Here is a 23,405-nt window from a genome sequence, read left to right as displayed (position 1 = left end):
TATTTAACATTATACATCGATAGATAATTTACTACTACTATAATGCTATAAGAAGAATTGTTATCTACGTTTAATTTTAGTTCAATGTTTTTCATTAGTAGCTATTAAATGGGCTTACTACTTTTATAAGTAGGATTGCTCGTTATTATATTTTGTAGCATGGTTAAAAATGACAGATTCACATTGCTATTTTATTGTTAACTTTGTTGATTTTCTCTTATTGTTAGTTGTATGATTGTTATTTAATTCAGCTGTTTCTTTATTTGGACGAGTTCTAATCTCTAACAAGCATGGATAGACATTAAAGTAACAATAATTTAATTTCCTATATTTTATCTCTCAATTATTAGGAGCAAATAATGATGAATAGTTGGAGAGTAATTTTAACATGGGTTGCCTGGGATGAAATCACGAAGATACATCCAGATAATGATTTTTTAGAGCTTTATTATTGGTCTTTACCCTATGGGCAGCATGAAAATAGAATCCTTAGAGCATCAATAACACAGCTGGGCCTGGCCACAACTCGCGAGTCCTGGCCCGTTTTTAGCGTTGGAGCAATTGGAGTCACGGTCCGGGACGGTCCTGAGGACGCAGTTGCGTCCCTGAGCCGCTCCCGAGGCCCGTCCCGGCCTAGCGTTAATCGTCTTGGGCCGTGCCGCGGTGAGTCCCGGCCCGGCGTTATTTGGGGTTCGGGCCAGGATGCTAATTCAAATATTTTTATTTTTTTTAAATTCAAAAATTTATATATAATACCACTCTTCCATCTATTTTCATATTACTTCAACTTCATTTCTCTCACCCTCACAATAAAATTCAAAAAATGCCTCCTCGTCGTGAAGGTCAACGAGCAATCGAAGCTCAAATGGCTCGAATGTTAGAGACGGCGATGCCCGCAATCCAAGAAGAAATCAACAACGAGGTGGAACGCTATCAAGCTGCTATCCAAGCGTGGAACGAGCAACACGACCGGGAACTGCGTACTCAGATGTATATCCACCGAGACCGTGAACAAGCTGGTTTGCGGCTTTTCATGGATTATTTCTCTGCAGATCCTCGATGGAGTGATCAGATGTTCCGTCGCCGGTTCTGAATGTGGAGGCATGTGTTCCCGCGTATTGTCAACGCAGTTGTAGCTCGTGACGCGTACTTTATGCAAACCTTCGATGCTGTCAGGCGGCAAAGTATATCGACTTTGCAGAAATGCACATCCGCCCTCCGCCAACTCTCTTACGGAATAACTGCAGATATGTTTGATGAGTACCTCCATGTGAGTGAGCATACTGGACGCGCTTGCCTAGCCAAATTCTGTCGGGCAGTGATCGAAGCATTCAAGGACACATACTTGAGAAAGCCAACGTCCGACGATGTTCGCAGATTGGTGCGAATGCACGAGGAGACCCACGGCTTCCCGGGGATGCTGGGCAGCATCGAATGTATGCACTGGCAGTGGAAGAATTGTCCAATGGCTTAGAGAGGAGCATTCACTAGCGGGCACAAGGGCACACATCCAACGATTGTGTTGGAGGCCGTTGCCGACCAATGGTTGTGGATCTGGCATGCCTACTTTGGAGTCGCTGGGTCGAACAACGACCTCAATGTGTTGAATGGGTCTCCATTGTTCAACGACTTGTGTGCCGAGCGAGCGCCTACCGTAGAGTTCACGGCCAACCACCGTCGGTACACTATGGGATACTATCTGGCAGATGGGATCTACCCTAGATGGCCCGTGTTCGTGAAGACCATCATATCTCCGACCACGGATAGGAGGAAGTTGTTTGCCAAAAAGCAAGAGGCGGCTCGGAAAGATGTGGAGCGCGCATTTGGAGTTCTCCAATCACGTTGAGCTATAGTGAGCGGCCCGTGGTTGGCACCGTCCCCTAATCGCCGACATCATGTATGCATGTATCATAATGCATAACATGATCGTTGAGGACGAGGGAGACAACGCCACTTTCTGGAGTGACGATCCGCTCGCCAGCGCCAGCAGTAGCTACACCGTCACCGATCCGGTCGTGCAAGGTGTTCCTCCCGACGTGCGCAATGTCATGGCCCGTTCAGCGGCGATGCGCCAAGAAGATCAACACACACGCCTCCAAGCGGATCTAATTGAAGAAATTTGGAACCACAATTGACTTATGTTTTAAATTTTTTTTTCGAATTTTTAAATTTCAATGTTGTAATTTTCTATTTTCTTACTGAACAATGAATTTTCCCGGTTTTAATTGTTCAACGTATTCTATTTTACGATTAAAATATGTTGTGAATAGTGCAAATGAATAGTTGTGACCTGAGTTGTGGCTCGAGTTGTGGCCTGCGGTGTTAGTGGAGTTGTGGCCTGGAACCCCTAATTTGAGGGAATGATGACGTGGAGGGAACTTGCGGCCCAAATCCGGGACGGAATTAAGGATACTCTTAGTTCCTCTTAGTTCCTAAATTAAGCTATAGATACATATAAAAGTTCACCTTTTTAAAATAAAAATAGCATTTTTTTCCTAAACTATATCCATTTTTACACATTTTACTCTCTTAGACTATCTTTTCTGTTCGCCTCTCTTCTCTATCTCTTAATCAGTACGTGGTACTACATTAAGAGGAGGAATGTATTGACTATTGATTACAAATGCAATAGAAGAGATTAATGTGTATTTAAATGAGGGTAGCAAAACAAAAAAAATAACATTTCATCTTAAAAAAAACACTTAAACACATGTTAAATGAAATCAACTAAATAATAATCGTGGTCAGTCTTAGTTTAATTTTGGGCATATTGTGACTCGGTCATGCCTTATCAAACTTTGTATCCTAGTTTGATTTTTGCCCAATTTTTAAAAATGATTCGAACTACCAATAAGTGAACTATTTTAATTTTCTAAACTAACAAATGTCACAAGCGTGTGATAGTATTGTTCATTTTTTAATTAATCAAGGTGTTCAGCAATGTTTTTAAATTTTGTGAGCAATAATTTTATGTTTTACACATTTCAAATGCCACAGTTGTCTCATAACTATAACAAGTCTTTCGTATTAAATATACTCGATCTGTATGAATTTTGATTTGTTTACACATACTCCTTCCGCTGTGAACTGGAGTCCGGTTTTTCTATTTTAGTCCGTCCGCGAATAGAAGTCCGGGTTCACTTTTACCATAAATGGTAATATGGTACCAACTTCAACTTACTCATTCCACTCATATTTCATTTAAAACTAATATACACAAGTGAGACCTCTATTCCACTAACTTATTTTCATCCACTTTTATTAACATTTCTTAAAACTCATGCCGCCTAGGAATGAGACTTCTAATGATGGATTGGAAAGTATATATCTACACTCCAAATTTCAAAAGATAGATCCGAACAATTATGATGACAATAAAATTAAGTGATTCAAGTTGAAAGAAAGTACATACGACATACCTGCGAAAATGGACTTGTATGTATACAGAATTATGGTAGTATTAAAAAATTAAGCAATGACATATTTGCTATTTTTGACGTTATTTTTCATATAAAATTTATTATAGCGTGTGGACCTCATATCTCTCGATTATAAAGACGATGGAGCCTGCAGGGACGTAGCGCAGTTGGCAATGAAGGGATCGATCTTGCTGCAATGAGCCTGAGTTCAAATCCCACAACTGCCGTGTAGTTGCTTCCATCTCTCAAGCAAGTGTGGGAGCCCGCAGGGGCGTAGTGCAGCCTGAGTTCAAATCCCACTGTTGTCGTGTAGTTGCTTCCATCTCTCAGGCACAAGTGTGGAGGCCGCTATGACGATTCTTTTGCTGCAATAAAGACGTGGATATTATTGAATTATTAGTCCAATTTAAAATTTAAAATTAAATTTAATCTTACTTCCAAAGTGCGTCAAAAACCAAATTTGAATATCTCAGCCATGCTTTATTTTTCTTCATTGACATTATGGTGTGTTACATATCAACAAAATACAAGTCTTTTAGTTGCATTTACCATTTAAAAGACACTATACTAGAGATCATGAATCAGTAGTAGTAATTCTTATACTAGTAGTATATAAACAATGAGTATACAATAAAAATGATCATGAATCAGCTGTAGCAATTCTTGTACTACTAGTAGTAGTAGATAAAAAATGAGTATTTAATTTTTTTTTTGAGATAATGAAAAAAAAAACTAAGGATAAGTTGCAGTAGAAACACAAGTACAAAAACATTAAATGACAGTATCAATACAATACCCTTTTCCCTCCAAAAGCTATCTCCATGCATTGGGACACGTGTCGGTGTAACAGAACCTCCACATCACTCCCGTGGGACCCACAGTGTGTGGCCGGATTCCAACCTTCCGTGGCGCTTCCGTAAATCTGCCTCCCTGACAAGGGCAAAACTGTAATTCAATCAAACAGAAGTTTCAATTCATAACAGACAGCTCTGCTGGGCAAGTGCGCAAAATTAATAAGAGACCAAAACAAACCGAAAAGAAACTATTTTTCGGTCTGAGAAATTTCAAGCTAATAAAAGGTTTGATTTTTTTCAGAGATTATGGACGCCGACGAGGTAAATTTCGCCGCCCTTTTGGGGAATTCCGGCCGCCCTCTGCGGCGGAGCCCTTGTTTAATTCTTGAAGCAGCACTACTACCAACTACCTAACTGATTCTTTATTTTTTCTTTTTTTGTTTCTTTTTCACAGTTGTTGCATTCATTCTCTGTGGGTTTTGATTCGGTCTTGTTTTGATGGGTTTTTCCTTTTTCTTTTAGCATTTTTTTTCTGGTTTTGGGAGTTTGTTTGGGTTTCTGTGTTTTTGAAAACCTCAACGACTCCTTTTTTGTTGCTTGCAAATGGTGGTGTTTCTCGGTAGTTTTTTCATCTTCATTTGATGATTGTCGTGTTCTTTTAAGAAAAGTTGTGATTTTTAGTTGATCTTAGTTTTTTTTTTTTTATCTCGAATTCTTTTCTTGTTGCAAAAGGGTTGAATTTTGGTACTTGTTCACAGCTTTCTTTAAATCTTTCTTAATTGTGTAGACATGCAGGAGTGAGAATTTCTTGGAAGGGGTTTGCTTATCGATTTATTTTGTCCGATTTTGATTTGTTTTGGTAGAAATTAACGGCGTTGAAGAAGGCATATGCTGATATAATATTGGGCATATCTAAGGAGGCAGCGGCGAGGGTTATGGCGTCTGAGAAGAAGTCGGTAAGGTATCAGCACGAGCTGAAGGCCACGAAGGAGGAGGGCGTGCGAATGCTGATGCGCCTTAAGCATATGATGGATGCTAAGGTGATGCGTTTGAAGCTGATGTTTGATGTTTGATTTTCGTTTATTTTGGAGTTATTGTGATGGTTTTGGGGAATTTGTAGGTCTCTATCTGTCAAGAGTTGTTTTTTTTTTTTGATGATATTGTTGATTGATTGTACATTTGATAGGGTATTGCATCTGAGGTTTTATGTTGATGGTTATAGTTGGTTTGCATTTATGTTTATTGTTTTAGTATTTATGCGAGTTCATGGTTGCTCAAATGGTTGTTGCCTGGGGATAGATTGAAATGAAATGTAGGTTATGTGAGGAGCTAAGCATGCCTTGTGTCCACGGAACTATGAGATTGTTTGGGGAAAGTAAGCTTTTTTGTTTCGATGATATGTCGTTGGATCAAGTTCAACTTTGCGACTCATGGGATTCATGATGATATTTTGTTTATATGGTACCAAAATGGCATTGAGATCAGCTACTTGTTTTTGTCTTTTGTACCCACCTCTCTCGACACATTTTGATAGATTATCTCAGTAATATGTAAATAGGGCAGGGTCGTGGAAAACATCTCTGCACACAGCCGATATATATCAATGCTAGCTCAGATAAGTTGACCTGTTTCTTTCTTTATGTCTCATGTGTTTTGAGTCTTTTGAACTCTATGATTCATGGGAATCGAGAAAAGATTTTATTCAAAATGTAGCAAAAAATTCGAGAGAGTAGCATTCGTTCCCACATGCTGTACTCATTATAGTGCTTCCAATAATGTTGAAGGACCAATTCACTTATTTTTGTCTTTTCTTCTTGATATGTTTGTATAAGGATGACATACGTCTCATTTTTTGTTACTGACATATTTATTCAACCTCGCAGAATAGTGAAGCCGAAGCAGCAGGCGTGCATCAGCAGAACAAGATTGAAGAGCTCGAGGCTCAACTTCAGGAAGCTGAAGATATTGTAAGAGATCTCAGAGATGAGTTGTCAGAAGTGCAAGCTGAACTGGAAAGGATGAAGAACAGAAGTTCACATCATATAGTTAAACCCAAAAACACTTGTTTGGTTGAAATACCTGTAGAGGATAAAATCTCTTCTTGCCAATCCTATGAATACCTTCCTCCTAACAAATCTTCTGTAGCTCTCGGTGTAACAGTTCCACATTCACTCCAGAGAAATGAATGCCAAAAATGCTATAACAAGATAGCTTGTATATGTGGTGCATATATCAGGGACCGAGATTTGCCTTCTATAATATTAAGAGGCAAAGATCCCGGGCTCTACAGAAATGGATGTACACAGAGAATCCGTGCATGTGAAAGAAACCATTCAGATAGGGATTTGAGTCTCTCAGTGGAAACAGACAAAGCGACTGACGAGAAGAATGTCACAGAGCAGATGGAAGGTAGACATACATCTGAGACACCAGCTTCTGGAGGTAAAATTCTGACTGACCTCGAGAAGAAACTATTGGCAGAAATCAATCTCGGCACCTTCCAATCATTTCCCCAGAAAAGGAGGAGGGCTGTTAGACGACGAAAGATGATAAAACCACTGGCAGGGAAAGAACATTCTCTGTTGCAAAAGCCCGATCAGTTGCCTGCACATTCTCCGACCAAGGACGGTATTCCAGCTGATGTCAGTGCTGAAAATCCTTCTGAGATAGGTCCAAGATTTCCGCGTGATGAAGCTGAACTGCAAACTCAGCAGGAATGTACAAAAGCTACTGAGGATAACTCCAAGATTGTGGAAATTTGTAATTCATCAGTGCCAATGGGTGGAGGAGTGAATAAGGAAGTTATGCCTTTGGATTTGATAGCTGGGTGTTTGGAGAGCTTGCCTACCGATAGTGAAATGGATGTGGCATCTCATAGTTTGAATTCATTTGATATCACTGAAAGCCTTTCCAGGCGACCTTCAAGGGAAAGAGTGTTCAAATACACATTTCAAAGGAAACGAAAGAGAGAAGCTTTGGTTGTAGCTGAAGTCAATGGCACTTGTGAGACGGAGAAGAAAATCAGAGATGAGCAAAATGGTAACGTGAAGCAGGAGCAATCCAAGTTCAGCTTGTCAAAGGAGTCATCACGAGAATGTAGGCGACTAACTCAAGTTGCTCGTCAGGTTGGTAAATTTGAAAACTGAAACCGAATCTAAATGCATTATGCATGAACATATGTTTGTTTAGCAGGCTCATATAGTTCCACCATAACTGCATTTTCAAGGTTTTTATTGAATTCTGAGATTGGCCAATTCCTTCATTGGCTTGTATCTCACCGTTTCTGCTCAGTCTTCTTTCATCTGGCATGGAGCTGTCTCAGAAAGTACCTTTGCCATTAATTTGCAATTTCCATATAATGCTGTGAGAACTTTCACTCCTTTTTCTCCTGTTTAAAGTGTCTTTGCCTAACAAAACCCGTCTTTGGACTGCTATAAGTGAAAGAAGGTAACATGACTGTGTGGCTACCCGACCTCAAAGGCACCAATAGAGCTACATCAATGTGTGTGCTGAACTTCTAAAACTAGACTGTCTTCAGCTACCACTATCATCTTCTTACTCGAGAAAAACTTGTTCCCCTTACTCGTGTAACTGACATCACTTTCAAGCAAATGCACACATGAGAGAGAGAGAGAGAGAGTTTCTGAAAGTGTCAGAGTATGTCTTGGGTGTTAAAGATACTGATAAGTGATGGGGGGCTGAGGGATGTGGGTGCCTGAATCATTGCCTAGTTTAAGTTTTACTCTGCCGGAACATGCGATAAAAGTAAAATCTTTTCTGCTGTTTGTGTAATATTCATCAGAGCCGATCCATTTACTCGTTTGACTTGCTAATTTACTGATTGATTAATATGCTTTATAACAGAAGAACCCCCCAAAATATTCAAACCGAAGATCTTGCAAATCTGATAGTTAAACATGTCTTCATATCAATCTCATGTACAATGTGATAGTTTACTTAGTTGGATAAAAATGCAGATGACTTTTTTATTCTGCCCTTCAACTTGCATTCCTTGAAAACTGTTATTTTTTGTATGGTGTGTATTTAGCCTAAATTGCCACCTATCTGTATGTTTCATATCATATTCATGGATACAACATATCTCACGATCTTCATGTTGCTCGTCTATGAGCCGTGCAGCTTATATCTTTATCCGACAAGAAGTGGTGGCGCTGAACGCAGCTGGAAATAGAGAGGACTGCGAGGAAGGTGTAGTAGTGTTAGTTGGTAAAAAAGAAAAGTGAGTGAGAAAGAAATGTGGAGGTTATGTTAAATTAATTTGATGAGTAACTGAATTGTAACTTTTAACAAATCATTTTGAACCTTCCATTTAATACCGGTCTTATTCATCTCTCAGTTGTTGTCATGTGTGATGCTTCTATTGAAAATTGATCTGAGAATTATGATCGACTACATTATTTTATAGAAAAATGCGTCGAATTAGATCTAGTTTGTTGCTACAAATTCATTTTTTTACATAAAAAAAAGTCCTAGTGAAAACAATTATATTCATTTTGTCAAGCAGCGGTTAAAATTGACATTCTCGTATTTTAGAATGCAGACAAAAGTCAGATTTTCGCAATTTTTAATGTAAAGTCGGCCTCAAAAATTAATAAAACCAAATTTATAAAAGGAAAATAATGTAAAAACGTAAATACCGAGTGCTGCAAGGGTAATATTGTAACTTCGCTAATCCACTGGATGAATATTGGGAAACTGAAATTTTAGCCCAGGGATTTTGTGCATGTTTTGCTTTCTGATAAACCCTGATTTTCACAGATTTAGGTCACAAAATTCTTGAATTGAGATTCTGCGGGACGAGAAGGAATCGTGCGATTGAATCACCGGTGTGAGGGAAAATGGCGGTCGCGAGTAAAATCGGTGATTGGGCTTTCAAAGCGTTCACGGCGGGGCTCGGCCTCGCCACCGTATACATGACCGCTACTTTCTCCCTCAATATCTACCGTGGTCTCGCCTGGCACAAGGAACAGAAGGTTTTAATCTTGCTACTGCTTGTTCACTTTCGCATGGTTACTGAATTTTTTTTTTTAAAAAACCCCGGCTTTATTGTGTTTATACATTTTTGTGCTGTATTTCTGTGTTCAATTGAAATTTAATGGTGTTAAGATTATGATAATCTGTTTGAGATAGTTTCGGTTTGTTCGCATATGTCTTATTGCACAATAATTTAGGGAAATGGAATTGTAGATCCCGTGAACTATAGGAATCAATTTGAAATGATTCTTAGATTTTTGGTCATTCTATTCATTGGTAGAATCGGAGCATTCAAGTTGCTGATTGCCCCAGTGGCAACTGAAAGCCTGAGGTTTTTGAAGCTATTGTTTGGATGTTTTTATGTATTCTATTTTAGAGCAGTTTCAAGCCTCATTTCTGTGGTTTTAATTATTTACTAAGATCAATTTCTTAATTCAGATCGACCCATTGGATGGGCACGGTGGGCATAACATCCACATCATGCCTTAGGATGAGTTAAGATTTGCAACATGAATCCCCGTATAGAATAGCTCTCTCCAGCTTGTGGGTGAGGGATTTCTGTTCTAGTTTGCGGCGGTGCTACACAAGATGAGATTCCATAGATTAGAAAATGTAATACGAGGAGAGTAGTTTTCCTGATTAGCTGGTCACTGAGTTACTCTTGAACCAAGATGAGATTCCATAGATTAGAAAATGTAATACAAGGAGAGTAGTTTTCCTGATTAGCTGGTCACTGAGTTACTCTCGAACCATCTAGTACTCCTCTAATGGTCATCTTTGTGAAAATATTGGATCTGGAATCAGTGTTTTTGGTGTATGGGGTTTTTACGATCCATTCCGGTAATCTTGACTACTTGAGCCCTATGTGAACATAATTTATAGTAGAACTAATAGTTAGGCTTCTGGCTACCAGTTTCTTACAAGAACAAGAGAATTCCAGTGGATACTTGTAATCTTGTCTTTTACCAAAATGCGATGGAAAATACTGCTTAAAATAATAATTGGAAGGTGGCTAAATAGTGTGTAGAGAACTATCTCCAAAGGAGAATTCCCAGCTGTGAAGAGAAACATGACGAGATGTGAGAATGACTGTGGGGATCCTGGTGCTTATTTTCTCTCCATATTGAGCCTAAGAGCCTTTATAACTGATAATTGGTGTTGAAGGTGTAAACTTTTCATCCAGATATAATTCTGATAGTCTTTATCAGATCTAGGTAATGTATGTAGCTACTAACTGTCTACTGGGAATTGAACCATTGTGTTCACACTTCACTGCTTGTAGTTTATTACCTTTTGCATATACTAAATGCATTTATTTCTGAAGGCCAATGAGTTAGTTTTTAATTACTTCCCCAGTCATCATTCTGATGTTATTCTATTATGTTTACATTTACAATATCGGAAGGAGAAACCTCTGATGCTTTCTTAATCCGACAATATTATTTCACCATAGTAGGTTTTGCTATATTGGGTCGTGTGCTGTCAATGACCAATGCTTTTCTTTTGCAGAAGGCGGGAAATGAGGGAATTTTGCAGAAGACTGATCAAAACCCAAATTGATCATAGCTCTGCCTAACCTTTGAAGCCGAGGTCTTGTAATAATGTTCCTTTCTGCTATGTCTAGCTGGTTGAATTTGAATCCAACTATCCATGGATTGATTGAATCAGGTAGACAAATTTTATGCAGATGAAAAGAATGGATCTTTCTTCTTCTTTTGATTTATTACAAGGAATGTGGAAGTTTACTAAAATATTGTTTTTTCAATGTTCATTGTTACACCAAAAAACAGGTGAATTTTTGGTTGCTAGTATCTCGTAAACCTGTAATATATGCCTAGTTGGGCTGGAATAGCCTACTTCCATTATTGATTATTTTAAACGGCTTTAAAGATCACTAATATTTCTATGCTGTTATTTCAAGTTGGATTTACACTAGGATTGGATGCACGTTTCAATCACATCAATTATAGTTACTTAGGATATTAGAAATGAGCCATTCGCCCTCTTAAAATGCCTCATAAAAATGCCTCATAAAGAAGGATTTTCACCAAAGTCATATGAGATGGAATAAACATCAAACTTCCATATAATAGACAAAACAAGATATACACGAGGACCATTTAACATGCCCCTGCATGTGTAGGCTGGAAAGAACATCAGACGTCTACACGTGAATAGACAAGACAAGAGAGATAAAGAGAACCATCATCGATATGGATTAGAATAAACATTGAGCTCATTAATTTTTAGTAGTTACTCCCTCCGTCCGCGAATAGTAGTCCCGTTTTTCCATTTTAGTCCGTCCGCGAATAGGATTCTCGGTTCATTATTACTATAAATGGTAAAGAGACTCCACATTCCATCAACTAATTTCACTCACATATCATTTAAAACTAATCAATGCAAGTGAGTCCCATATTCCACTAACTTTTTTGCATCCACTTTTCTTAACATTTTTTAAAAGCCGTGCCGGATTGAAATAAGACTCCTAGTCGCGGACAGGGGGTACGATTTAGTAACGATAATTAGAATTTTATTGGTGGGTGTATTGGACTGTTGTGCATTCAGATGTATTTGGAGAGTGTTTTGCAGACCATTATCTGTACAATATGTCATTACATTGGACGGGAATCTAGAATACGGGCCATAATTCAAGTTATTTATAAAGTAAATGAAAATTGATTTCATAAAAAAACTTGTCAAAGTTATTTAATTGTTCATTTCTTACTTTTTTAATTCTTTAATGTTAGTACTCAAACATTAGGGTCCTACGAGAGATGCTTTCGATGCACGAAAAGCGTACTATAGAATTACTTGCAAGCATAAACGAAACACAATCAAGTATCTTAGGAAGTGGTCCTTATTTCTTAGGCATAAAAAAGAGACATTACAAAGCGGTCTACCCTCATCAAATCATTCAATTCGCCATCATTCTGAGTCAATAAAGAATGACAACATTTTCTCACTACCATAAAGAAAAATGTTGAAGCACAAGCTTTTCATTTCTCGAGCATATTATGCATCTATACTTCATGATTCAGTCCATTTGATAATGGACACATCTACTGCACCTGCTGGCAAGTCTTTGTTCTTCTGCGACTCTGGGAGCTCGTATACTCGTCCAGAGACGAGGAGGCTGTTCATCCTTGTTTTACTGAGGAAATTGTATACACACGTGGGTATCAAGAGTATGGAGCAGCTTAGGCTAATTCAAAATGAGCTATATTATGCTAATTCATTTGTATGGAGCAGCTTAATCTCTATTTGGGTGCCTGCACTAGAAAAGCACAAGCGATCAAGAGTCTATCAAGCCATGAAATACATATTGATCAAGTATACGTGGATTAGACGATCAAAAAACTCAAAGTTGTTTCATCTATCAAAGTATGGAGCCTAAGCAACCACTGCCTAAGTGGATGTTAAAAGACATGAAAGAGTCAGAGATGATAGCTATAGATGAGAGGGTACCTCGAGTAGCCCGGGCATATGGATGTCACGCATCAAGTAGTACTATTATATACAGCTCTACTTGAGGAAACTTCAGGAAAACCTGGGGAGCCACAAGGAATTTTGGCCAGTGGGTTCATGACCAGCGCATGGCGACCTTGGAGAAACCCTTCACCATTTCCAAACAATGATGGGTTTCCACTAGAAGCGGAAGGTAATCGAGGAGTAAAAAAACGAGATCCCGCTTTTCTCCACAGCTTTGAGCTCAAGAAGTCAGTACCAGGTAGCTTGCAGCACATAGCTCCTGAAGTAGACATCCTTCCAGTTGAGACAGCTAGATCGAACGAAATTTCATCCAGAGCAAGCTCTAGACCATGTACACGCGCCTCAAGGGAATCCATTCCCTTCTGTGAGCTTCCGATAAATTTCTAGATTTCGTACAAGAAGGTAATGTCAGATATTTACTGTATCAGGAGGCATCATCACTTGATTGGCTATATAATTTCTACTACTACTATTTTAAAATTGTGTTTAATAGCTGAAGGAAAAATTGATTTAGGGAATACAAGTGAAAGAAAGTTGAGTACCTGAAGCATGTCCATCAAATTGGATTGCTGACTTTCAATCTGAAGAAGTTGGTTACATATCAAAGATAAGTCATCACACTCTCTCTGGTTCCTACAGATATCTCCTGTTTCATTACTAACAACAACGCTGGTGTCACAACATGGAACAACACGCGAGCCACCTCTAAAGAGCCCAAGCTTATGCTTCCCATTGTTCTCCTTGAAAAGGGCACGTTTAATTCCTGACTTTTCAAATGCTTTCATCTCTCCATCACTGGCTTCCATAGCATGTTCACCTTTACCGTCGGATAGTTCCACACCGTAACAAGCAGCAGGAGTGACAATTTCAACTTTCATGTCAGAGGGCTTCTTCCGATCTAACTTCTGGAACATTGCCGGGCCTGTTTTATTTGCATTTGAACCAAGAGGACTTCTTTTCCGCACAGTCAAAGCTGGAGAACCATCAGCATAGGGCATCCTTCTCCTTGGTAATAGAGTGTTAGACCCAACAGAGCAGGAAGTCTTGGAGACAGGAGGGTAACAGCCATCACTGGCTTTTTCTGAATGCGAAAAACAAAGAAGTCAAGTGATTTTTCTAGGAAAAGAAGCATGATTTACACAAGAATCTTTACCAAACATGAACAAATTTAAATGGAGTCATATAGATGACTGGGAAAGAAAAAAAACAACGTGAAAACTACGATGGGATATTACATAAACTTCATAAAAAGGCTTGTTTACTGAATTCACGTCCTTCATATATGGAGTTACACTGCCAACACAGTCTATCATTAGACCATGACATCAATTCATAACATAGTATACCTCTAATCAGCCTAAACACCTAAGCTATAGCACAGATCAATCAAATATCAATTCCACAAACTAGAAGCAGAATCAATAAGTCTAAATGTGATGAGAATATGTAAGTACTTGCAGAAGGAATCAAATACAAAAAAGTGAAAGAAAACAACAAAAGCAAATCACAAACCGACATCACAGTTCACATATGCATAAGAGTTTGAAAAGGCACAATCAGCTCAAAAAGCAGCTCATCACACATAATCCATAATCGAATCACTCTAATCCATTATATGAGGAAAGTAATGAACTAATTTCGAACACAAAAATCTGAAAGAATGAAGAAGAAACGATAACAGTAACTTGTAAACAGCATAAGGAAATCATGTATCCTACGTTTAGACGACGCCTTGGATTCTGGTAGCGGCGCGAACTCCTCGGGTAAATCTGGAATTTCCTTCCAAGCTTCAATCATCTGATTCATCGTCTCCCTTGCTGCTTTCACCTGATCAGATCAAGCCATACTCATCAAATATTATCTATTCAGAAACTAAATTCAGATTGATTCACTCAAATCTAAATAACAACAAAACATCGAGACGCTATACAATTAGGCATCGAAACAAATCGATTGAATGAGTTAAAGATCATAAAAAAATCATAAAGAAGCAGACCTTATCAAATCTCTTAGCCTCAAAAGTCTGCAAGCACGACGCCTTATACTCAGAAAGTGATTCCTTCTCCACGGCTGCGATCTTCACCAACGCCTCCGCAGCCGCCTTCCTCGCGGCCCAGTCATCACTACTTAGGAAATCCACCAACAAATTAAGCGAATTCCGAACCACATTCCTCCCGCCACCACGCAGCACTCCCTCCACCGCCACCAAACTCCCCACCAGCGCCAAAAGCGCCGGCTTCGCCTTGAAACTGTCGCTCTTTGCCAGCTTCTCGATCCTCGGGAGCAGCCTCCTCAAGCTCGCGGCGTCCGGATTCCTCGATCCTTCGATCACCGCCGCAAAACACAACGCGGCGCCGGTCTGAGCATTGGAATCCTGCTCCGTGAACAACGATTCAACGAACGGCTTGATCATGGACGCGAACGGAGGGGAAGTGACGTGAGACGAGAGGGATAGAGACGCGGCGACGCAGGCTGCGCGGACCGAGGAGTCGGTGTCGCGGAGGCGGCGGACGACGGCGGAGAGGATTTTCGAGAGGTACGGAGAGAGAGAGTTTCCGTGGTGCTCGGAGAGGATCGAGACCATCCTGAGACACTGGCGGCGGACGAGCGACTTGTCGGAGGCGTCGGTGGCGGTGACGGAGGAGATGAAGGAGGGGAGCGCGTCGGCGGTGAGATTTCGGGCGATCGATTCGAGCTCCGACGCCGCGGCAGAGTGCGTATCCCGATCAGAGAGCTTGTGAAGGCACGTGAGCACGCGGTGCTTTAGGTCACGTGCCTTGGCTTGCTTCGCGGAATTGGGGGCTGACATTGTCGAGAAACAGCTGGAGACATGTGAGATGAGTGGAGAATTTAAGTTTGCGGCGGTGGCGGAGGCGCCGGCGGTATCCCCGGCGGCATCACGGTGGTTCTGGTTGGAGGAGATGAATGAGAGGTAGTTGATTCTAGATTTACTTTTCTTATTCAATTTCTCCTTTGGGATAAATATATAACGGTACGGGGTAGTATAGTAATTAGACTTCTAGCATCAATTTTCTTATTGAATTTAAAAATAAAAATGTAAAGAAAATTTGGAAATGTGAGAAAATGAAATATCATTTGAAGCACTATTATATGTTTGGATAGTTTGCTTTTCTAGTGAAATTGTTTTCTTTAGTTTCTTTTCCTTTTTTTAGCTATGATTTTAATGTAACTTTTACTTTTTTTTTTCTAATGTACTAAATTGATGAAAATCAAATAATAAAAATAACGCTATTAAGAATAATAGTTATAATAAAAGGATAAAACTAAAGTTACAAAAAGAAGTCCATGCACGATAGGAGTGGTTGATCTGTTTTACGTATGATTGTTGGCTTGAACAAAACAAATGTAAAGTAGGTGAATAATCTTGGGGTTGTTGCTATAATTTTTTTTTTAATGAATGTATAAAATATGGTAAATTATTTATCTATGCATAATTATTTATTTCAAGAATTATTTTTAGAGGAATATTCACAATAAACAATATGGTCACATCATTCGTCTCACTATTCTGAAACAGGATATAAAACATATTTTGGGAATTTGCCCAAATCATACATAATTACCATATTAAATTATTAGTCAAGTTAGATTTGCTTTTCTGTGATTCCCACCATTGCCTTCCATTATGTTGTAAAAGCAAATTTTATTTCACACGCGAATCTTAATTAAGGAAAAAATAACTCAATTTAGCTATTTTGGTGTTTCTGTAAATAAACTCTTTTGGATTCTTGGACTAAATTAGGAAATGCGAAGATATATTATTAAATTGGGAGTAAGAAGCATCATTCACCCCAAAACAAAGTGGAGTGTCAAAGCTTTCAATAGATAATATATCTTGTTACTAAATTTGTAATTCAGCATAATAGAATTTAGGTCTGTCAAATCGGGTATCCGATCCGAAAATTTCAGTTACCTGATCCCGAAATTTCCTAAAATCAATATCTGAAATTCGATTCGAATTTTATTTTGGATACCCGGATACCCGACTTGGGTATCCAGTCCCAATTTTGATTTTGACTTTGTTAAAATAATTTATATGTTTCTATAAAGTCAATGGGTTAGAAAAATTAAATTGCACATAGCAACATGGATATGATATATATCATTCATTTCTGATATTCTTCAGTTAAAAATGAAAACATTGCATAGGTTGGATTTATTACATTTTATCCAAAATTTAGGTGATTAAAATTTTCTTCTTGCGCGAGTATAAATAAATTCTTATATTTTATCCATGCACCTTAATTTATTAATCGACGTAAACTCCCTAAAAAAATTGGATTTACAAAAGATACAATTGATTATGAAACACACGCAATCACTATTTAAATTTTTAATTTCTTAAATATTTTAAATATTTAAAAATCAGAATAAATACATAAATTCATAAATTAAAAAAATCGGATAATTCGGGTACACCCGATCGGGTATCAGGTAACCCAATATCCGATAATCCAAAAATCACTACCCGATCCCGATCCGAAATCCGAAAAATCGGATTTCGACCCGACTTTTTCGGGTTTAGATATCGGGTATCCAATACCCAGTATCCATTTTGACATGCCTAATAGAATTTATGGGGATTACATACCTCTTTTAAATAGACACAAAAGCTAGCTAGATCTAGTTTCTACTTAACAAGCCTAGATCTAATTTAACTTTTTTTCCACTTCGTATTTTACCGAGAGCCAATTATACTGCTTTTTTGTTTATAAAGATTCAGTTCCTTACAGAAAATAAATAAGAATATTTTCAAAAATAATGCAGCGAATTGATTTAGGAGGAATGCCTTTTTCTCTATAATAGGTACACTTTGGAGTTTGGAAATACAATTAATATGAAATATATACTATATTACTACAATTTATTTAATTTCAAACATATTGTTTTATATGTACTATATGTATATTTAATTATTTTTTTTTCACCACTGACCTAGGATTCGTGGCTTAAGTCAACCGTTAACAAAATGATTAGAGATAATATTGGGTCTCACAGTTTAATCAGGCTTCATTATTTATCCCTTTTTTTTCATCATTATTTATCCGACCACACTTAAAATCTGCATTCATGAAGAATTAAGTAATCTGTCTCCTAATTAAGGTATATAAATACACAACACAACCTTTTTAATTAATATCAATAAACTAATAACTACCATGTCATAATAGTTGTTATGATCCCTACATAATATTTTTAGAGTTGAATTAATAATTTTTTATATATATAGATTTTAGGAATTTGTTATAGTCTATATATAAAGCCTATAATTTAATGCCTTTAATGATCAGCTGCATTTCTTAATATCCACCATACAAGTAGGAAATTGAAACAGTGAGTTATACTGATTAATAATTTAGACGTAGCAAGGCGATCAAGATGGAGGAGTGTATAGTTGAAGGAAAGCTTCAATTATTGTGCTTCCTTTTCAGCTAAATAGATAAATAAAAATAATGAAGCTTTTTTTAGCATCTTAACTACGTTATTACGCCCTACTATGATTAAGCTTTGTTTGATGATCAAGGATCAATAGTGCAAGAAAAAAAATGAAAAATGAAGAAAGAATTAAGAAAGAAGAAGAAGATTGAACTTTTATGTTAGAATAAGAAAATTACGTCATTGCGTGGCATTCATATATCAGTAAAATAGGGAGTATATAAGTCTGTGTAGTAGCCAAGTGGTAAATAGTGTAACTTAATTAAACATATTGACACTTAAAAAATGAAGAATTGCAAATTACGGGATAACATGATCACAATAATTAATTAATGTGCATTTAATTATGTTACAATTAACCTCTCAAAAACATTACGTTACAATAAAAGACATTGACAGTTTCCACTTTGTTATTGGATTCGATTATAAATAAACAAATTTATTTTTTGTTACAACTTGTGACAGTATTAATAGTTTTGCGTGGAACATCAGTACATGCATGGTTGAGAGTAATGATATTTGAACCTAATTTCCGCCGCACGAAATTGAAGTGTCAACATAATTGCTCATAATGAAATGAATATATCAATGTAATTAATATTTTTATAATATAGTTTATTGAAATGAAAATCCAAGTATCCAACCTTACAATACAAAAATTAAACTATATATTGAGCATCGTAGGGATGTGACATTTTTTACACAAGAATATACTCCATGAAATGACAAACGACAAACAAATTCCTACATTAATTTCAATTTTCAGACTAGATTGCATACTTATTAAATCCGTGGAGATGTGATCCATATATTTTAACAATAATCATTATTATAGTAGTTTATTTATTTATTGAGTATTGCCGACAAATTTATCGTAGTTAAGCATCATACTTTATGTACTATGCCATGCCATGCATCTAACATAAAATAAAATTACACGTACACTACAATACACTATACATAGGTTCTATATAAATTATAATTTGACTTTTGGTCATAATCAAATTAAATTACAACTACTCAAGATTTTTTAAGTTTCGCGTGTACATCTTTTTCCATTTCGAGAGCTTTGAAATCAAATTCGAGTACACTCGCATCTTATACGTACCCTTACTTTAAATTCCATAAAAAATACTAGTACTACTAAAAATGGAGTATGTTTTTTCAAATTCACAAATTTCGGTGAATTATCATGTTTCAAATTCACAATTTTGTTGGATATTTTAGTGTAATTGGATTAACTTGATTGATCAGTTATTGTTATAATGATACATCATTTAAGTATGGAGGTGCGGAGTGTACGTTTATTTGAATTCATTATGATGTTAGGGGCTTCGCCCCTAAACAGATGAACAGGGGTCCGGGGGCAGCGCCCCCAGGTAGCGGGGTCCAAGGGGCAGAGCCCCTGGCTGGGGTCGAAAATATAATTTCCAACAAAGTTGCTGTTTCAGAAATTCATCCGAAAATATAATTTCTGAAAAACGAAGGACTAATTTGCAATTTCGAAACCTATTTGAAAATCAGTTATTTTCAGTTAAATCCCAACGGATGCACTGTTTCGTCAACAACTGCATCGGTTCATCTTCTTCAAAATCCGATCAAGTCTTCTAGTTCATGATCTCGAATACACATAAGAAGGTTCTGCATTCTCTGAATTTTATCCGATCAAATAACTTTGGTAGAACCACCGAAATTAATTTGATCTGAAAGTGTTTATCACGACTTTCAGATATCCGTTTTTCTGTTCTAAATATTAAATCTCCCTGACAAATTTTCGGTGAATAACATGTTTTGAGTTCACGACGACCTTTATATTATTTGAGTGATCATATTAATTTCCTTAAAAATTGGTTTAGTTGGGAAATCGGGAATTGGTGTCGGTTTGTGCTGGCAATTTTGTTGGATAATCAGTCTCATCTCAATCACTTCCAACCTATTTTACCAACCACTTGATTTCAAACGATTTTTTCAGATCTATTTTAGGAAAACATAAGGGATTGTGATGGCCTTCTTTTATTCTAAGATAATCACACTGTTCTGCTAATATATTCCCACTATGTTACGATTATAATACTATAATTACGAACTTTATTGTATTTTTAGAAAATGTTACTCCATAAAGGAGCGGCCCGACTAAAGCTGTAAGACTGTATTTATGCAGCAAAAAGTTAAAACATTACTGTATTAGAAAAAAGTTAAAGTTGAATATTAATAAAGTACTCCCTCCGTCCCGGCTAAGATGACACATTCCTTAGCCGGCACGGGATTTTAGGAGTAATTGGTTAATGTGTTTAATTGGAGAGAGAAAAGGTGGGTGGAAGTATTAAAATAGAGAGAGAAAGAAAGGTGAATATTTTAATAGGGGTGGAAAAAAGTGGTTGTGTGTGTTAATTGGAGAGAGAAAGTTTCCAAAAAAGGAAATGTGTCATCTTGGTTGGGACAAACTAAAAAGGAAAACGTGTCATCTTAAGCGGGACGGATGGAGTAATAATAAACCAAAAGCGAATGTTATATAGTTATATGACCTCGACCATGACAATAATATAAATTATAACTATTGTAGTTAAAATTAAAAATTTATTGGGTCAAACAAGCATATCAAGAAAAAATTTGTAATCACTTATCTAGAATATGCACTTGGATTTGGATGATGCTCAATATGTACGTACATTGGATAAACTTGTTCAACAATTTGACAATCACAGAAAAAAGTGTGATAAACTTAAACCTAAAAAATGCCTTGTAATTAGATTTTTTTCTTGTTATTATACATTTTTTTTGGAGTATAATTTTAGACAAGTATACTTTTAATATATAAATAATTCTTATTTTAGTTTTTTCGGTAAATCATATCACTGGATAAAACGTCACCAAGCTAGGAATGTCAACCGTGGCCAATTTACAACTTACTACTACTCCACATGATTACTATATTCTCATTAATTAACTACTTCCTTCATCCGCGAATAAGAATTCCGATTCATTTTTATCATAAATGGTAAAGGGTCTCACATTCCACTAATTCATTTCACTCACATTTCATTTAAAAGTTAAAACTATACAAGTGGGGCCTATATTCCATTAACTTTTCTCCATTCACTTTCTTAATATTTCTTAAAATCCGTGACTCCAAGGAATGTGACTCCTAATGGCGGATGGAGGGAGTAATCCAATTTTCGTACAAATGACATGGGATGGGAATTTTTCTTATTTTAGACAAGTTTTGATTATTTGATAGCATTAGTTGGAGTCAAAAATTTACTTTAATCTTAAAATACCACATTCATAGAAAATTTATGAACTTAAAAACACGTTATATATATATATGTTGGAGGCTTGGAGCTTACATGAATTTCGCCTATACACATATATATATAAATGGGGACACCGTCAAATTTAGGATTTTGGTACATTGTAAGGAGACACGTCTATTCAGCATAATTGGTGGATAAAATGTCACACTCAAATATCTTACATATATCGACATAAGGGGGTGCTCGCATCTGAAGCGTTCATATGTCTACATTTTAGTTCATCAAGTCTAGCAAAATTAAGAAATCAAAATATTCCAATAATAATAAAGAGGTCTTGAATTATGTTGAATTCTTTGTAATATACCACTACCATATTCAATTTCGGAATTCATACACTTGCAAAATATGTTAAGCACTTCTCTATCAAATAATTCTTGCACAACAAGTTGACTATCACTTAACTAAGATGAAATGCAAATTGAAAGATTGGTAGCTAGCATGAAATTGACTTCAATTAATGCTTTAATTGCTTAATCATAGTAATCATATTTCCCAACTCATTTTGTTTTATCCTCCGATGTCTTTTCGAGATAATTAACTATTTCACATTTTTCTAGATATATAATACTACGTCATTTGTCTTATAAAAATATGTGCATTTAAAAATAACACGAGAATTAATGTACAATTGGTAAAATAAAAGAGAAAATAAGAAAAATAGTTAAAGTAGTGTTAATAGATATATTAATGTTTAATGGTATGCTCTAATGGTATAAGTTGTAAATAAATTGATGTATATATATATATAGGGTGGGATGTAATCAATTGCTAACTAATTACCAATCCCAAATTGAGACCAATTTTCAACCATTAGATTAGAAGATCTTGTGGTTAATATGATGCCAAGTCTAATATATTTTAAATTTAAATAAAAAAGGGTATTAATGTCAAATCCTATATGTAGTAATTATAACTAACTACTTTCTCTCTCCTCAAAATCATCTCAAATCTTTAAATTTACGTAACTCTCTCAATTTACATTATTTTTTCGCAAAAAATATATCAAATTAAAGATAATTTAATAAGGATTCCAACGAGATCTCAATTGCATATGTTCCGACGATGTTCGGGTGATGAAATTTGATAAATTATATTTCAATTTTCGTACATGTTGATAAACAGCTATTTTCAACAAATGCAACAAAAAATCTCAATATATTGTAGGCAAAATCTCAATATTATGCATGTCCAATCTCAATAAAAATGTGTTGATATTTTCTTGTCCTTGTGTTGATATTCTAATGTCATATTGTTGATATTTGTAATACACAATGTTGATATAAAAAAACACTCACGAAAATTATCATACGATAACATAATGACGATATTACCCTTTTGTTGATATTTTGTCTACTATTTATTGAAATTTTGTGAGCTTTAATCTCATCCACTCATTTTAAAATCTAAGGGTGGAGATTTAGTCTTGATTTTGGATTAGGGTGCTAAAAGCATTAGAATAGGACCCTATATAGGGTATTGTTAGGTTGAGATTTATGAACCTAATTGAGAATTGATATGCAATCTCAGCCACTCATCCAGAATATTTGTGAAATGTCAACAGCATGTAGTTTATGTCAACACAGGGGCATAATTGTAATTTTATTAATTTTTTTAAATTTTTTAAAATAATTTTTTAATAATTTTTAAATTTTTTTAAATTTTTTGTCAACTACATATACAATTTATGTCAACTACACATCAAATGTCAACAACTTTATTCAATAAATACTACTATTTGACATGAATTGTACATATAGTTGACATTATATTGTGTAGTTAACATGAATTTTATATGTAGTTGACATGGATTGTACATATAGTTGGCATTATATGTGTGTAGTTGACATGAATTGTGTGTGTGGTTGACATGGATTGTACACATAGTTGACATTATATGTGTGTAGTTGACATGAATTGTATATGTAGTTGAACCT

At 36.3% G+C, this 23,405-nt stretch overlaps 3 protein-coding genes and 1 long non-coding RNA gene across 6 annotated transcripts; 3 read left to right on the top strand and 1 right to left on the bottom strand.

Annotated features, from left to right (window-relative positions):
* The first annotated feature begins 823 nt into the window (after window positions 1-823).
* LOC148926911 (uncharacterized) lies at window positions 824-1,846 on the top strand. Its single transcript, XM_089059290.1, has 3 exons — window positions 824-1,019; window positions 1,131-1,436; window positions 1,707-1,846. Exons 1-3 carry the CDS (start codon window positions 824-826, stop codon window positions 1,844-1,846), a joined length of 642 nt encoding a protein of 213 aa, XP_088915416.1.
* A 2,570-nt stretch (window positions 1,847-4,416) lies between these two features.
* On the top strand, window positions 4,417-8,569 carry LOC125190734 (uncharacterized). The gene is made up of 4 exons (XM_048088113.2): window positions 4,417-4,534; window positions 5,077-5,253; window positions 6,097-7,338; window positions 8,354-8,569. The coding sequence occupies exons 1-4, from the start codon at window positions 4,520-4,522 to the stop codon at window positions 8,387-8,389; spliced, it is 1,470 nt and encodes a 489-aa protein (XP_047944070.1). The 5' UTR covers window positions 4,417-4,519; the 3' UTR covers window positions 8,390-8,569.
* Window positions 8,570-8,901: 332 nt separating this feature from the next.
* Window positions 8,902-11,102, top strand: LOC148926910 (uncharacterized). Its single transcript, XR_016130442.1, has 2 exons — window positions 8,902-9,207; window positions 10,718-11,102. It is a non-coding gene; the product is annotated as an uncharacterized LOC148926910 (long non-coding RNA).
* A 948-nt stretch (window positions 11,103-12,050) lies between these two features.
* LOC125189061 (TORTIFOLIA1-like protein 4) lies at window positions 12,051-15,663 on the bottom strand. 3 transcript variants are annotated; one of them, XM_048086236.2, is made up of 5 exons: window positions 14,697-15,663; window positions 14,419-14,527; window positions 13,243-13,781; window positions 12,677-13,083; window positions 12,051-12,485 (listed from the first exon to the last, which is right to left on the bottom strand). In XM_048086236.2, exons 1-4 carry the CDS (start codon window positions 15,507-15,509, stop codon window positions 12,709-12,711), a joined length of 1,836 nt encoding a protein of 611 aa, XP_047942193.1. In that variant the 5' UTR covers window positions 15,510-15,663; the 3' UTR covers window positions 12,051-12,485; window positions 12,677-12,708. The 3 variants fall into 3 exon arrangements, with proteins under 3 accessions (XP_047942193.1, XP_047942192.1, XP_047942194.1); XM_048086235.2 differs by having other exon boundaries at window positions 12,051-12,480; XM_048086237.2 differs by having other exon boundaries at window positions 12,051-12,362.
* Window positions 15,664-23,405: the final 7,742 nt, after the last annotated feature.

Source organism: Salvia hispanica, chromosome 5 (assembly GCF_029641045.1).
Source record: "Salvia hispanica isolate PSC_SH4W2 chromosome 5, Shi_PSC_v1, whole genome shotgun sequence".
NCBI lineage: Eukaryota > Viridiplantae > Streptophyta > Magnoliopsida > Lamiales > Lamiaceae > Salvia > Salvia hispanica.
Note: the sequence above shows the minus strand (reverse complement) of the source record. Positions and strands in the feature narration are given on the sequence as shown.